At 38.9% G+C, this 17,870-nt stretch overlaps 1 protein-coding gene across 6 annotated transcripts in view; it reads right to left on the reverse strand.

Moving 5' to 3' along the window:
- Nucleotides 1–17,870, reverse strand: part of slx4ip (SLX4 interacting protein) — a 44,346-nt gene that overhangs the window by 3,046 nt on the left and 23,430 nt on the right. For 4 of the 6 annotated variants that reach the window (XM_011484699.2, XM_004077552.4, XM_020709746.2 and 1 more), the window contains 3 exons: nt 17,749–17,817; nt 14,602–14,690; nt 78–181 (listed from right to left, as the gene is read on the reverse strand). In XM_011484699.2, the coding sequence (XP_011483001.1) occupies nt 78–181; nt 14,602–14,690; nt 17,749–17,817 (262 nt within the window). Of the gene's footprint in view, nt 1–77; nt 182–13,859; nt 14,034–14,601; nt 14,691–17,748; nt 17,818–17,870 lie in introns of those variants that run through there. The other 2 variants (XM_020709748.2, XM_020709747.2) reach the window with 2 other exon arrangements.

Consider the following 17,870-nt stretch of genomic DNA (forward strand, 5'->3'; position numbering starts at 1 on the left):
GAGTTTAAAAAAAATTGAACAAATCTTTGAGCGACCATGTGGAATGGTTGGGTTGGAGGGGGTTACATCACCCTTACATCTTTTGAAGGACGGACTTCTTGGTGTCTGAGCTGCTCAAAAGCTCTTGTGTTTCTTTACCTCTTGAGAAATATTCTGATCTGCTTTGTTCTCCCACTTCATTCTGGAAAAGACAAACAAAATGGTCAATAATTAAAACATACATTTCTGTCTGGCCTTTTTGTTTACCACTCCTAAATATTTACATGACATTTATCATAGTTTATCCCATTTTCATACGTTAAGCATGAACTCCGACGCACTAGGAGACAAATGTTTTAAATAAAACCTTCAAAAGGCACAAAATACCAACATGGACTAAAAAAAAAAAAAGAGAAGTTGTTTGAAGTTTCCACCTTATGGGGTCAGAAAATAATTAGTGTCATCAGTTAGACGAATGTTCTGCCGTCTGAGGCTGAAGTGAGGCCTGCAGCCCTGGGGCAGAGCTGCTGACAGTAACCATGCCGGCAAGTTCAGGACAGAAAAAACTGAAATAAAACGACCCAGAAATGAGATTTTTTTTAAAAGAGATACAACATGAAACACATCTTTACAACAGCTGTCAGTCACAATGACAGAACTTATTTTAACCCATAAGAACCCAGACCCAATTGACCTGAAAAATTAAGCAATGTAAAATACGCCACAAACCAAGTGGACCATTAAACCGATATTTTTCTGTTACACCGATGTCACCATGGGTTCTTCTGGGTTAAGGCTGTTTGACACTACAAGATCAAATGTGTGTCGTTCCTTCCCCACATGGTTAACTTGGATGAAAGATAAAAACATCCAATGATTGAGTTAATAGGCAGAAAAAGGAACAAGTCTAATATTGAATCTCACCATGAAAAGCCCCAGCGAGCCACTAATGAAGGTTAATAACAGATCTTTCCTCGGCTGACCGAGAACAGACTCCAGTTTTATGAGAGAACAAGAGGCTCTGGAGCTAAATTAGGCAGAACAGCAAAATTCAGTCTCTTTTTTTTATTGTAAGTGAATTAAAATGGCAACATAACACTCGAGCGCCCCTCCTTTGGACCATGAGCCCTTGAAGGTAATTAATTTGAAAAATACATTAACCTCTTTGCTTTAAAGCTCCACTCCGATCATCTTCGGATCTATTTTCAAAGCGTTCCCAGTGATCATTTAATGATGATTATGCAGTTTTTAGCCCAAATCTAAAAATCTGTGTCGTTTTCTAGGACATAGTTTCTCCAGAGCGGCAGGAGTTCATCCAAAATTCCCTTCTCAGTCGTGGGCGGGAACGTTGGCACGGAGCAACCCCGCCATCCCTTTTCCTCCCTGTTGCTGAAAGCTTTCTGTTTACACGCTCTCCCTCTAGCTTACAGCCCCTCACACCCCCAAATTAACATTAGCAGTGCAACAAAAACAGGGATTTTAAACCAAATCTTCTTGCCATATGTGTCCTCCATCATTAGAATATTGCCAGAAAAGAAACAAACACATTTAGTCCTTCTGGTCCATCAATCTCTGATATAAAGAAAAAAAGGTAACACAGCTTATCCCATAGCATGTGTGTGTGAAACTTTTGCTTATGGTTTCATGTTTGTTACTTTCCTAAGAAATACTGCTTCATAAATATAATAATAAATTCAAAATAGAGAAAAGAAAAGATGAGAATAAAGATTGCAGGCAGTGGCTTTTGCAAACCAAAGTCTCCTTTTCTACAAGCTGCCATTCTAATTTTTTAAAGACGTCTTTTCAGTTTACGTTTTAAGAATCTGCAGTGACAGGATGCCCATTAAATTACATTTTTGTGATAAATAACTTTATAGAACAGAGAATTTGGTTGGTTATTTTTGCATTTAGCTCTCAGACCGTTATTGATTCTGTATTTAATTAATATTTATAGTAGTAAATTCATTTTCCAATAGAAATAAGAAATAAATGGATGTAACTATTAGCTCAGATGAATTGATAACAATAGTTCAGCTCATCTTTTTGGAAGAAAATTCAGAACTATTGAATGGATTAAATTTAAACAAAAGGTCACAAAGTGGTTCAAGCTTCAATTCCATCTACATATTTGTCAAATTTTCATTCTCTTTAAATGAGTTATCAACTGGCTAGTGATTCCAACTGAACAGAAGTGAAGCCTTTGTTAATAAAATGATCAATTCTTATGTTAAAAATTTACAAAGTTGTTTTTCTAATAAAAACAAAAAACTATTTTAAATTAGCTTTTTTAAAGAAGAAATGTGATTATTTGATTTAGGTAGACCCAGTCCTTCCTTTCAGAAATATTTAGAAGTTCATCAAATAATGAATTCTTTTGTTTCGTTTTATCAAATTTACTGTTTTATTATATTTATTTGTTACATTTATATGGAAATGTTGTGACTTGAGTGATTTTACCGTGTGAATTTGCCTATCGGTGGGCTTCAGCCTGTTGGCAAAATGTTAAAAATAAACAAATAAATAAATATTTCTTTACAGATTGTCTTGACATTAAGGTCATTTGTGTAAAATTTGACGTGGCGATAAATCAGTTCTGGTGGATTTTATGACGGCTCATCCAGTTACTTCAGTCTTCAGCAAAGTGAAGGAGCAGATGAAAGTGCAGCTCACAGTCTCATGCCCTTTGCATGACTGAAAACTCTATAGACTGTTGCAGTGGGAAACTACAACCACACAGAAGTTCACTCTTGGAAAATTCAACATTGCGGCCACTCTGTTTATTTAATATCAGCCATTTTTCAGATCATTACCATCCTATAAACTGGTTTGTGAAATGATCAATGGGGACTCTGAGATGGGGAAAGCCAATGTGGCAAGCTCTGGCGTCAACCAGCTGTTTTTAAAACGGAGCCAGGAATAAAAAAAATCATTAAACATCTTCCCTCATCTCATCACAGAACATAACCTGCCACAAAAGGTCAGAGGAGTGTCGCCTCATGCCGTTGGGCAGCTGGGGCCTTGTGGCTTTACAATGGGATAAAGACCTTGAGAACTGCACTGTGGTGAGGTAAGGGGGGGGGGGGGGGGACCAGGAAATGGGAGGAGGAGCAGCCAAAGAGGCTTGGCAACAAGGAAGTTAACGAGAGACAAGACAGGACCAAATGAACAAGGATGTTTGAAGGGGAGCACAACAAAAGCACAGGCACCACCCAGAGTCAGACCGGCTGACCTTAAGCGTCTCTGACATGCCCACAAGTGTAAGAATCCTCACACAGGAAGTTCTCCACAAGCAGCTCTTTGTGTGGTGATGGAGTCATGCTGCAGAGTGGGCAGAGGTTCAGCTCTCTCTGAGTCTCCGCCACTTGGACTTGGACTCGGGACAGTGACACACGTGCAACTTGCATTCGCGCCCACCATCACAGGCTCAAGCCAACAGCAACAATTCTGGGAAAAATGTGGGAGCCATTACTTTGCATGGAATTGCCTTGATATGTATTATCATCTTTTAATATGAATGAACCACTGTTTAAAAACCGACTTGAAAGAAAAATCAACATAAAGTCAAAGGGCGGCTCTCTGGGAAAGTTCAGCGTCCTTCTGTTTGTTCCGGCTCCACTTCAAAAGAACAAGAAAGTGAAAGAATCGAGCCGCCGGGAGGAAGAAGCATGAAGAAAAGAGGGCCGATCCAAACAGACGGTAAAAGATTTAAGAGATGGACTCATGCGACTTAAAGACAAGGGTTCAAAGTATACAATAGAAGCTCATTGAACATGAATTCGGTGCAAAAAACGCTGTAGATCAATTTCACAAATCTGATCAAGACTTTTTCCTTTTGTGTTTTTCACTTTAGCTTTAAAAGTAATATTGTAGAAGTGTGAATATTTGCTTTATTTTTTAGTTTTATTGAGGGGAAAAAAGAAAAAAAATGGTTAGTCTTCAGCCCTGTTCAGCTGGGAAAGACACACCTCTGCCTTCATCTGTTTAATGGAAGAGGAAAACCCGACTGACAGAAATGTACTGCACTTATTATGGGAAAGGAGGGATAATACTATTATGAATAGGGGTGTGTATCTTGACCATTTCAATTGACTGGACACACCTCTCTATACATGGTTGACAAAATGCTACATAAAAGATTCAACAAACCTTTTGGCGATATATACAGTCCAATGCTTTTAAATGTATACAATCTAGATATTTTTTGTACATTTGATGTTTAAAACTATAAATAAGTGGATTATAGTTTAACCTTTCTACTCGCACTTTATATTTTAAGAAACAAAAACAAAATGTCAATAAAACAGTACAGCTTCAAGCATTCAAACCTGATTTTGGGTCTTTAAGACTTTGGAGTAAATAAAAGTGTGTCATTGATTTATTTAGGTGTTGCTTTCAGTTCGTTTTTCCCTTTCGGCTTTTCCCTACAGGAGTCGCCACAGCAAATTAACTTCCTCCATTTGACCCTGTCCTCTGCATCCTCTCTTGTGACACCAGCTACCTTCATGTCTTCACTGTCTCTCCTCTGGACATGTCCAAACCATCTCAGTCTGGCCTCTCTGACTTTATGTCCAAAACCTCTAATGTGCTGTTCCACTGATGTCCTCATCCCTGATGCATCCTGGTCCCTCCCAAAGAAAACCTCAGCATCTTCATCTCTGCTATCTCCAACTCTGCTTCCTGTCTTCTTCTCAGAGCCACTGTCTCTAAGCCCAACAATATGTCTGATCTTATCCCAGTTTTGTACATTTTTCCTTTCATTTCAGCTGAAACTCTTCTGTCATTCAAATCACAATGTCGTCTGCAAACATAGTCAGGGTTATAATACGTTTAGTGCACACAACACACATCCCTCACTGAACCGATTATTTAATTCCTGATGGATTTTACACTTTTTTAGTAACGGGATCTTGCTTTTGTCTGTGGTTTTCAACCAATACTGCTGATACTCTCAGTACTAGATCATTTTTTAATACGTACCTGCATCCATTACATACGTAGCCTAGTTCTATGTTTGTTTGTTTTGCATTTTCTGTTTAAATCATGAATCCTTTTTGACACAAAACACAGTAAAGATTCAATGTTTTTATTGATTTAAATTTGATGTCTTTATTTGGCTTTGGCAAAATAAGTACTTCATACTACTACAATTATTAGGTCTACTATTGCTACTAATAAATTGAAAATGAGGCTGTTTTTTGTCAACTTTATCAATATATAAAGAGAATTACATAGAATCCATGCAAAAACAAGAACAGCAGGTACAAAACCCTAGCATGTGATTGTATCAACACAGTTTACTTGGTAAAAAAAAGTCTGAGAAATGTGTGCATGAAATATATTTACATAATACATTGAATTAGGGTTTTTGTTTTTTGGTTCCAGTCATACATGCTGCCTGCAAAGTCTGCTATTCTCCCCCTTAAAGTATGAAAACAAAAGTATATTTTAGTTAACAAAGTTTACCAATACATGGGTTTATCAATACTTTTAGAGTATAGTTAAAAGTTGGTCTGGGCGTACTATTTTGAGTCATCTGCCACAGCGTAAGTCTACCAAAACAAAGACTAGAACACTATTCTAGTTTTAACAAACCTGGTGGTCACATCACCTTCTCAAAGATCAAACTAACATTACAGGAACAGACGCTTTTAAAAGATTACCCCCCCCCCCCAAAAAAAAACAACTAGTTCTGCATATTTTTTCTCCATGTTCACATATGGAACATTTTTCTGGTTAAAAACAAATTAAGATGCATTTTACCACTCAGAAATATTTTCCATGCAAAACTTGTCAAAAACAAAAGAGGGAAAAATATTTAGCCTGAGCTTATAAATGGATTTGCCAATTTTTTTTCCCCTACTTGCCTTTCAGAAAGTTTAAAGACTTTTTTTTTTGGGGCAAAAAAACCAGAAAAAGAAATTAAGTTTTAGAAGAGAACAGACAGCGTATGAACATTATACTTATCATAAGTGATGTGGACAAAACAGTAAGTATGGTATGTGAACCCAAGCAGCCTAATCTTGCTAGGAATGTTCCAAACTGCCAATGACCTGAGAGAGAGCTTCGCGACAAAGCTCCCAAACAGAGGTGCTGCTAAGAAGGAACTTCACATTACTTCTATCTGAAAGGATTAAACCACCAGTGAGCCCCCACACAAAGCTGCACAATATTCCTTGTGATCCAACTTTTAGTAGGCCTACAGTGCCCTCCCTCTCTCCACCCCACCCCAAGCCTCCGAAACAACAGAGCGCCGCCGCAGGAGCTGCAACAAGACTGCACATCTGGATGTCAGGTTTTAAAGATAAACCTGGCAAAAGGGCAGCACGGAGAATGAATCATTGGGTTTTAAAGGGATACCAGTAAACGCTCACATAGTTTGTGCCCCCGAACTCTGAGCGGCTCCTGGAAACAACTTCAAAAAGATAATCAACATGAGACCCCATAAAATACATGTTTCTCCCCTGTCACCTCAGATAAGGTAGGACTAAAGGCAATGAGATTATGCTGGTTATCTGCTAATGCAGCTGCACTTGAAAGTAATGCACTGATACAGAAAAATGGTCTCTGACTGATCTAAACTATGCCACTGATGTACAGGATGACGAGTCTTTTTTAGGCATTTGGCATCGATTAAAGCAACTCTGGTTTTACTCCGTTTTCCAAAAAACAGCCACCCCGAATTTAGTTTATAACTTAAAAATATTTCATACCAACTCCAATCATCTTTTGATCTATTTCTTAAAACGTTCGCATTGGTCCTTTTAGTTATGAGTTATTATTAGTTGTTATATTATTAGTTATTATATTATTAGTTGTTATCTAGGACATAGTTTCTGCAGAGCAGCTACATTGTAGGCGGGACTATTGGTGTGGAGCAACTCCGCTCCCCTTCCCATCCTTGTGGCTGAGAGCTCTCTGTTTACATGCTCTCCCACTGGCTTGAAGCCCCAACCTAACTTAACTGGTGCAATAAAAATGCTGAGCGGGATTAGAGCTATCCAGACGTCCAGTTTAGATCCAGATTCCGGCTCAGACGGGGAAAACAAAGACGTTCATGGACCCGTTTGTCTGTAAGTGGATGCATCAGAATGGAGCGGAGTGGAATGGAGCCTGTCCAACGTATTATCTATGTCGCAGATACGAGCTTTTTCAAACGCTAGAAATACTGCCATTTGTAGCTAAATGTTCTTTAAATATGTCCTCCATCATCCTAAAACTGGCACAAGAACATGATAAAAACACAATTTCTTGTTGGAGTGGGTCTTTAGAAAGAAAATTTACCTGAGATTTTTACACACTTTCATTGTAGAATGTAAGTCATGATATTGCAAACCTTGCTCCATCATAACGTAGACGCCATTTCTGCAGGATAGGCTCCCATCATGTCAGTTTTTTCATGCATTCCTCTAACGTCCTCATATTGGCCTTTACATGTATAGGAACATTTGGATGTCATCATATAAACCAAATTACTCACTCATTTCTAACCAGACAGTAATTTCTGCCATTACTCAAATGCCTGAGCACTTTAAACCACTTAAATGAAACAAATGCAGTAATTCTCTCTGAATGTGGAGGGAATCAAGTGGCATCAACAAACAAAAACAGAAACAAAAAGAAATACCTCCTGCTGAGATGTTCGTGAATGCAGTCCACATTTTCCACCCATCAACTTCCACCCACCCTGCTCCCACTGAGAAAGCATGCCCTGTTTGTCAGAGCTCACCACATCTTCCTTGCAACAAAGTCAACAAACATGCATGGGCATAGACTTGTCTTAAGCAGAGGACAACATTTCTCCCTAAACAATGACAAAAGCTTTTGGATCCACCCATGAAGAAAGATCAAGACAAGCTGTGAACTCTTGGAAGGGCAGTGAAAACTCAACGGAAGCGGTTTCAATGATGGTACCTGTGCATTCGTTCTAGGTGTTGAGATAAACACCAGACACAGAGCGGGTGAAGAAAGGACCGCCGCTCGCTGATATGAGCTGTGCAGAGCAGAGGCCTGCTGAGGTCATGAATAAACACCGGCCCGTTCAGAGCTCAGAGCAGGGGAGGGGGACTGGAAACACATCTGCACTCCCTTTGATCCAAACTTCTGCTGCACAGCACGCCACTCACCTCAACTGCCCACTCTTTGCCTGACCAGAAAACAAAAGCCGCAATCCCAAACACGAGCTCTCCCTTCCCATGCTGCCCTCCTCACAGAGGATGCAGTTTCACAAGCAGCTTTTAGTGCAAGACAGATCTTCCCAGGACAAATAAAATGTTAGAAAACCGCTCCATATTACTGAGATCGAAACACAGTGGCATCATGGGACAACATCTACTAAGTTAGTGTCACTCTATCCCAGAAAACTCTGTTAAAGAGTCAGAAACAAGCATTGTTCGGAGATGCCCACACACAGGTTCATTCCCTGACCAACACACTATTATAAGCCACAATACAACGTAAAGCGAGTTTGGGAAATATTAAATAACATTATTAAAAATGGGACAAAAAAGCGAACTTATCCAGATTACTTTACAGATGAGAAGGGTCAAAGCTATGACATCAATGTAGCAGCAAACGGTCTCAATAACTACTTTGTAAACGTGGGTCCAGAGTTGGCAGCGGAAATTCCACAATGCAAAACTAGCAAAGACAATAATCCACCATGGAAAGGATCCCACACTCAATCTTTCTCTCTGATGTGAACGAAAATGAACTGATATCAATTGTGAATAATTTCAAGAGTAAAAACTCAAAAGATTGTGAGGATACAGATATGAAGGTGGTGAAAAAGGTCATTTATAGTTTATCTAAGCCTCTGACATACATATGTAACTCATCATTACAAACTGGGAGATTCCCAAACCAAATGAAAATAGCCAAAGTGATTCCTATCTATAAAAGTGGAGACAAACACCAATTTACAAACTATAGACCTGTTTCTCTTCTTCCACAATTCTCAAAAATTTTAGAAAAAAATATTCAATGATATGATTATTATTACATATCGGTATCGTTACTGTTTACTGAAATCATGAATGAATGTTTTCTGAAGATCATCAATCATTTCTAGGCACTGGATTTTGTTACTTGAAGAGAATCTATATGATCAGAACCGGATTTAAAAACACTGTTAAACTATCAAATGAATGAACTCAGTAGGGGTGGGATTATATAAGCTTGCTTCTTCCCACTCCTTTTCAAGCAATAAATCAAACTCTACTAATACCTCAGTTAATTATCACTGTATTTATTTAAGCATATATGATTTAAGTGACATTTTTGTTTTGTTTTCTGTCTTTTTAATCTATGCATTTCATCATTTCTGTAATGAGTTTGATAAATATGTGTAAATTCTTTATTGCTTTGACTACAATGCTTGAAATAAATCAATAAATTCAAATCAAAAATCAAATCAAACAATAATCATCAGTATCAATGCAAGTCATCACTTGGACACTAGTTAGCCTGAGCTGCTTATTACCCACCATTTCTTGAAGGGTCAAACCTGTTCATGAATTTCTGACCTTGGTTAACAGGAATCTGCATCATTTCTAGGAGCTTTTCGTTTGGAAAAAGGTTTGTCTTTGCTTTCCTCATCTGAGCTGGAATCTGGATCAGAACTGTATAGCTGGATAGCTCCCATATTGCTCGCCATTTTTGTTGCACCGGTAATGTTAGGATGGCGGTGTGAGGGTCTGTAAGCTAGCAGAAGAGAGTGTAAACAGATGGATGATGGGAAATGGGGGCAGTCTTACTCCACCGACAACTCAAGAGGCCTATTTCAAATGAATTCCTGCTGCGCTGCAGAAGTTATGTCCTAGACAATGACGGCCACCTCAAGGAACGTCATGAAAATGGAACGTACCATTGTGTCGCGTGTGTTGAGTGTATCGTTAAGTATTTTTAAGGCTAATGGAATTTGAACACATTTTTGACGTACGAGTGATGCTGTTGTATGGTGTCATCACGCCACACTCTAGTCGTTAGTAAGGTGCGAGTACTGGCACCTTACTGCCAGATTGCACAGGAGGTGTGCACGTGATACGCAGGTGCCCGCAGGATGCCAACAGACACGACACACTGACTGTCTAATCTCATTGAAAAATCATGATTGAGTGTCTTAAGGAAGAAGTGTCACCATTCTTGGATAACTTGCAATTTGCATGCAAACAGGGCAGCAGCACTGCGGATGCTGTGATTAGTGCATCTCACCTCATTCTAAAGCACTTAGAGGGACCTACCACTTATGCTAGAGTGTTAATTGCAGACTTCAGTTCTGCCTTTGATACTGTACAACCAGCCATACTGGTCAAAAAGATGATGGAAATGAACTTAAATCCAGACATGGTTAAATTTTTTTTTTCCTGACTGATAGAACACAACAGGTAAAGCTCAACGGCACACTTTCAAAAGTGTTAAGTTGTAACACCGGGATACCACAAGGGGCAGTGAGTTCACCTTTGCTCTTTACACTAACAGCTGCCAAAGCAGGCACACCCAAAACAATATTATAAAGTTCTCTGATGACACAATTATTGTCAGTCTCCTTTCTGTTGCAGATAACCCTTCAATTTGAGGTCAAACACTTCAATAAATGGTGTGAGGATCAAAATTTACTCTTGAACACAACAAAAAGCAAAGAGATCATATTTGATCCAAAATGTGTCACTTCCCATAGACCTTAGGCAATTGGAAGCAGTCAGATTGAAGGAGTAAACTCTATCAAATATTTGGGTGTCTGGATTGATATCCAACTGAAATGGACTGTTCATGTAGATTATTTTTGTGGAAAACTCCCCCAAAGACTCTACTTTTTGAGAAGGCTGAGGATGTTTGGTGTCAGCTCTAAGATACTGATCCCCTTTTACAATGCAGTATTGGAAAGCCTAGCGAGATACACAATGGCTGCATGGTTTGGGGCACTTAGTGTCAAAGATAAAAATAAACTTTACAAGCTACTCAACGTAAGGATCATCAAACATTGCAAGTCACATATGAGGAAACAACAGTTAGGCTAGCAAAGAAAATAATAAACGACCCGGGTCACTTTCTGTTCCAGGAATTGGAGCTTTTACCTTCAGGCAGACGATTCAGAGCAGTCAAATACAAAACAAATCGATTCAGATCTTCATTTATTCCAGCAGCGGTCACCCTGCTAAACAAGAACTGATTAGTTCCATTTGCAGAGGGAAATCTTTGTAGAGCAGTTGTCCTAGAAATAACAAAATTATGTCCTTCTAACTTGTTGAAAGGAGCTTTGTATTTATTATGTTGGGCACCAGTCTCTAGTTTTAATAGTTTAGCAAATTGTTAATGCATTTTTACAAAAAAATAACTTTTAGCAAAGTGGTTTAAAGGGTTCAAATGAGATATTTTACAATATTTTACTTTTTACTATTCATGTTCTCTACTGTGAAGGTCAGGCCTGGGGTAAAAATCTATTTACTCTATTTTTTTATTTATTATGTAACCGCTTTATGCTCTTTTATCATGTATGTGATGTGTGAATGATGAAGGATGTTGTACAGTTTGTAGCTCTGTGGCCCAGAATAAACTTCCTCTTTGAGGACAGTAGAGTTTACCTTGACCTTTAATCTCGTAATTTCTAGCCATCAGGCTTCCCGCAGTGAGTGCACACATATCACGTGAACAGCACTAATGGGGTCCTTGCGCAGTGTGCAGGATTTAGGGGCGTAGAGAAAAAAAACAAAAAACAAAAAAAGAGTAAAATCTGTCCCACACGTCTGCCTCCAACCTACGTCCTGACTGATAGAACACAACAGGTAAAGCTCAACGGCACACTTTCAAAAGTGTTAAGTTGTAACACCGGGATACCACAAGGGGCAGTGAGTTCACCTTTGCTCTTTACACTAACAGCTGCCAAAGCAGGCACACCCAAAACAATATTATAAAGTTCTCTGATGACACAATTATTGTCAGTCTCCTTTCTGTTGCAGATAACCCTTCAATTTGAGGTCAAACACTTCAATAAATGGTGTGAGGATCAAAATTTACTCTTGAACACAACAAAAAGCAAAGAGATCATATTTGATCCAAAATGTGTCACTTCCCATAGACCTTAGGCAATTGGAAGCAGTCAGATTGAAGGAGTAAACTCTATCAAATATTTGGGTGTCTGGATTGATATCCAACTGAAATGGACTGTTCATGTAGATTATTTTTGTGGAAAACTCCCCCAAAGACTCTACTTTTTGAGAAGGCTGAGGATGTTTGGTGTCAGCTCTAAGATACTGATCCCCTTTTACAATGCAGTATTGGAAAGCCTAGCGAGATACACAATGGCTGCATGGTTTGGGGCACTTAGTGTCAAAGATAAAAATAAACTTTACAAGCTACTCAACGTAAGGATCATCAAACATTGCAAGTCACATATGAGGAAACAACAGTTAGGCTAGCAAAGAAAATAATAAACGACCCGGGTCACTTTCTGTTCCAGGAATTGGAGCTTTTACCTTCAGGCAGACGATTCAGAGCAGTCAAATACAAAACAAATCGATTCAGATCTTCATTTATTCCAGCAGCGGTCACCCTGCTAAACAAGAACTGATTAGTTCCATTTGCAGAGGGAAATCTTTGTAGAGCAGTTGTCCTAGAAATAACAAAATTATGTCCTTCTAACTTGTTGAAAGGAGCTTTGTATTTATTATGTTGGGCACCAGTCTCTAGTTTTAATAGTTTAGCAAATTGTTAATGCATTTTTACAAAAAAATAACTTTTAGCAAAGTGGTTTAAAGGGTTCAAATGAGATATTTTACAATATTTTACTTTTTACTATTCATGTTCTCTACTGTGAAGGTCAGGCCTGGGGTAAAAATCTATTTACTCTATTTTTTTATTTATTATGTAACCGCTTTATGCTCTTTTATCATGTATGTGATGTGTGAATGATGAAGGATGTTGTACAGTTTGTAGCTCTGTGGCCCAGAATAAACTTCCTCTTTGAGGACAGTAGAGTTTACCTTGACCTTTAATCTCGTAATTTCTAGCCATCAGGCTTCCCGCAGTGAGTGCACACATATCACGTGAACAGCACTAATGGGGTCCTTGCGCAGTGTGCAGGATTTAGGGGCGTAGAGAAAAAAAACAAAAAACAAAAAAAGAGTAAAATCTGTCCCACACGTCTGCCTCCAACCTACGTCATCCTCATTTTGGTTCAATGGGCTCATCGAGTGGTCTACAACCTTGATATCGTGCGGTCTACCTACATGTCCCGTGCGGGTTTGATCTTTTTTCACCCACAGAAATCCCGTATCCACCCCGAAGGGCATTTGCAACTAAGGCAGGACTATCTGGTAAAACAGACGCTTCACGTTTTTACATCTAACCATCTATTTATCCAAACCAAATGCAGCTGCAGGAAAAACCACACAAGCTTTCAAATCCAAACGCCTTCAACGGCGTGAGGGTGAAAGTGGCTTTTATGAGTCAAAAGCCCATTCACGATGGTACCTGAGATGACTCCCAACATGACCCGCTTGACCCAATGAGATGTTTTTTCATTGGACAAATATACATTTCCACTGCGGTTGCAGATTTTTGTTCAACAAGTCACACAAACTGAATCCTAACAAACCTGAAACCTCAGTAAACATGGAAACATGGCATTTTGGGGGGATTATTGTGCCCCTGCTGTCAAAAACTGTGGAATTAAAGACCGCTGTCTTAAACCCGGGATTAACTCTGACAAGATACTCAAACGACCAAATCATTTTTAAGCTGCAACATTAATACACACTACATCAATTGTGCCTAACAGCAGAAACTGTTTTATTCTGATTTTGGCAGCATTAAAAGGGGAAAAAAAGAACACTGATGCATCTGGACAGAGGGAAGGTTGTAAACAAATTTTCTTTTGTAAAAGAAGAAAAAACTTTCAGTGAGTGTGTCTGGTATCTTTCCCTCACAAACCAGGCTCAAGGCTGAGCTAGGGCGAGCTCCACCACAAGACTCCCACCCTCCAATTCCCTCTGCATGTTCTGTATGAGCCTGGAGAACCACATCCTGGGCAGAGGAACGCAATCGACAGCAACTGGAAACTGGAAAATTGGTTACACAATTTGAACTTTTCACTGACGACTGTGTCGCTCCGCTGAAAATATTACAATTACTGCTTTCATCAGAAGGCTACGTGTTCAAAAGATACAGAAAAGGGAAAGAAAAACAGCAAAAGTGGCACTGATGTGATGGCAGAAACAACTGCTTTAATTCAAATGAGAAGCTTCATTTCCCAGAATGCTCTGAGGAGTTTAGGAGACCAATATCAATAAAAGAATGTGAAGACAACAAATCTAGAGTTTCCTCTTTGAGACCCAAAGAGCATGTTTACATGCATCAAAAAGACACAAACATTCACTGGAGTTCTCATTTTCAAAAAAATGATCAAGTTTAATGGAAAATTTTGGACCCCATTTCTTCAGCTCCACTCGCATTTCTTGTTTTCTAGCCCTCAAAGAAGCCCCCACACCCTAAAAAAAAATGAAAAATACTGGCATGTATAAGTGAGAACACAATTTGGCAACACAGCCTAAAATAACACGCAGGCTAATGCAGGAGTTTTTGCCAAGCGACTGGAAGAGGAAATAGAGGCATATAAACAGCACTCACCGCCACCAGGCTTGGGTTTCCATGGTGCAGCAAGGCATCTTCCGGAGCGCTCACACACACAACGTATCGCTCAGGAAACAAACGCAGATCTGGAGGCAGGCAGAGAAACAACACAGACCCTGCTGCTTAATAACTGAGCTTTACCTCTAATTGTGAGTAGAAAATCAGACAGAGGGGACTGTGGTGCACGGATGAAAAATGTTTACAACTTAAATACTACTAAGACTAACTATTCGAAGTAAACGGACCAATACAAGGACTCAAAAACAGATTATGAGGGAACTGACAGTTTTAACCATTGAAACAAGCTGTTACAAAACAACAAATTAACGCGTGAATATTCAAATTGGAAACCAGCCTAAATTATATGTAGGGGTTATAATCCAGCATCTTGACAATGACAGCCTGTAATCTGCAGCATGCCTGATGGTTATGAGTGGAAATAACTTACAGAATGATTTCTGCTTTCAAACGTATTAAATATGTTTAACTTCCCACACTGGCCATTGACTGAATATGAGAACTTTATATAAGTGGTGATTGGTCCGAGTCACTCAACGTTTCTCTCATTTCGACTCTCGCCAATCAGGAGTGAGCTTGTTGGAAGGCCACACCCATAACACTTAAAGCGGGCTACCCAATTTCTGTCAATCAAACCATTTCAATATTAGACGAGAGGGCCAGCAGGCTCCACCTACTTTTATTCTGATTGGTCAGTATATATTTCGAATAAGTTGAACTACAGAAAAAATATGAGAAAAATTTGGATTATCAAGAACATGTTAAAAAAAAGTATCAGAGTAAACAAAGAATGGATAGAAGTATTTTTAGGTACTTCATGTTAGGAATACCGGGGGAAGGGGTCACTCAGTCCAGTTGTCATATACGGTCAATGGTACCGACCCATTTTTTGTCCAAACACCTAATATAAAAATAACTGTTTTATGTGCATAGTGTCATTGTTTACATGCACCTCATACTCCAAAATAAATTAAAAGAGAGTAAGAATATTTCTTAATAACAAGTGTTGCAGCATTGGGAATATTCCCATCTTATTATTTCTGAGCGTATTCCTATCAAAACCGAAACAGCGGCCACAGATGTCATGACAAGGACCTTCTTTTCTGGCTGCAAATGTTTTTCTAAATCCGGAAATCATAATCATTTTCGTTCAAGTCATGAAGTTTTACAATATTTTTAGTTCAAACAAAAACATGGGAAGTTATTCTCCAAGTGGAACAGTGAGGTTTGTAAACCTGCCATTCTTTGTCTGGATTGACCAACAGAGTTTGGATGAAAAACATACAGAGCCCGAAATTTAGACTGAGCGCTGAACTTCTGCAATACTTTTATCCAGAAAAAAAAGAGCCACTGAAAAGTGCTGTGTAAATGCTAAACCTGCATTTTTATAGTAAACCTTGTTTACCCCAAAAATGAGTCGTGCCCAGCTGATCCACCAAGTGGATTTAAATGGCAGTTTCTCATTCTACATGGAACAAAAATACGAATATTGGCCTCAATACAAAGCCTTTGGTAAATGATAAATATCTACATTTAAAAAATATATTTTCTAAATAAAATCTCTATTTTTGGGGGGTGTTCAAATCTACAATTCCATAATCCAGTCCCCTAGAAATTTCCCAGAAGTCTCAGTGAAAAACCAGCGCGCACCGATGCTCACTAGATTGGCGAACATCCCTTTACCTGCCTGCTCAACCAAATTTTAGAGCACATTCAGAAAACACATTTATTGTGTGAGTTTGTCCCAAGAAGCAGCAGAAAAACAAATAAAACACTCACATTTTTTAGTTAATTAAGTCTTTGTTGGGTAGTTAAATAGACCAAAATGCATTAAACAGTTTGTCATTTGAAGAAATGTATGTACTTTTATTTATTTATTTATTTTTACAAATCCTTCAAGCTTTCATCATCATCAGAACACAGTGGATTCACAGTCTTTTTAAAATTCTCGTATATTTGTGAGGTTTTTGTTTCGGCAAGTGAGTAACATTTAATTTTATGTCTAATAATCCAAAGTTTGATACATCTTTGTATGAATGAATAACTGATGATTGTAATGTTTTTTGATTCTTATTCTTATTTGATTGCTTGAAATAAACCATTTCAAATCAAATCTGATGTTTAAAAAAAGAATAATAGAATAAGCAAATGTCCGATTTACATTAAATTCCGGGGCACTAGATAGTCCACGCTATATAATCTTTAAGGGGTTAAGGAGTAGTGAGTGAATAGGACACGCTGGTCTCTGGTTGAGAAAAATTCCTATTTTTCGGGGATAACGTTTTGCTTTAAACTGTAAACAAACATTTAAAAAACACAAAAAGGCAGCAACATGTGCTATTCTGTGAAAACGGAAATATTTGCGCTAAACGAAGTGAAGTGATTTTAATTTCTAGGGACATTTTTGAGGTTCTTCTTTAGTTCTTGCTTTAACTCTCTGACATGAAAGTCTCAGCTCTGACAGACTAAAATGATTTAAGAGCAGTTTTGATTTCATCACTTCTTGTTGTCTTCATTATCAAGGTTAAATTGGACTATTTAGGATATTTATTATTCTTCATGTGAGCTTTTTTAAAATTCTTTACATAGTTTAAACACATATGAGGACTACAATGGGCCCAGTGGAGCAAAATTCACAACCTCTGACCTCCCAAGACTGGGGCTAATTTGATGTGTAATGGACGTGCTGAGAGAAGCCGTCATCTCTCTCCGCACAGGTCAGAGCTTCTTTAACATCCAGGCCTCGGCCCGGAGGGAGCAGATATTAACTTTACTGACAGGAAGGGAATCATGTTGGTCCCATGAAAAGGTGACCAGGGGTCAGAGGCACTAGATGAGCCATGGAGATAGATTCTCACTGCCTTCCACAAACTACTACTATGGTCCCACTCTCTCCCGCTCTAAGTAGCCTCTCCAGGGAACTGCTTAATGGCTGGCCGGGTCCGGCAGCACCCATTGCAGGTAGGAACATGACATAAAAACAAGTGAGGGGGAGAAAAACCAACATGCGGACCACAGACGACTTGCTGTTTCTGTGGGAAATTTGGTGGAATATTTACTGTTGAAGTGTCTATTTCTGATTCTCTACATGGACTGGCGTGTGTGAAAAACATGTGGGTCACAAACCCTGCTTGACAACGCATCTGAGATTGGAGTGCCGCTTCAGGAAATTGGCCACGAGGTTGAAGTTTTCCCCTATAAAACAGACCAGACAGAGACAGTTAGCATGTTAGCTCCCACTGAGACAA

The sequence above is a fragment of the Oryzias latipes genome, chromosome 15, assembly GCF_002234675.1.
Source record: "Oryzias latipes chromosome 15, ASM223467v1".
In the NCBI taxonomy this organism is placed as follows: Eukaryota; Metazoa; Chordata; class Actinopteri; order Beloniformes; family Adrianichthyidae; genus Oryzias; species Oryzias latipes.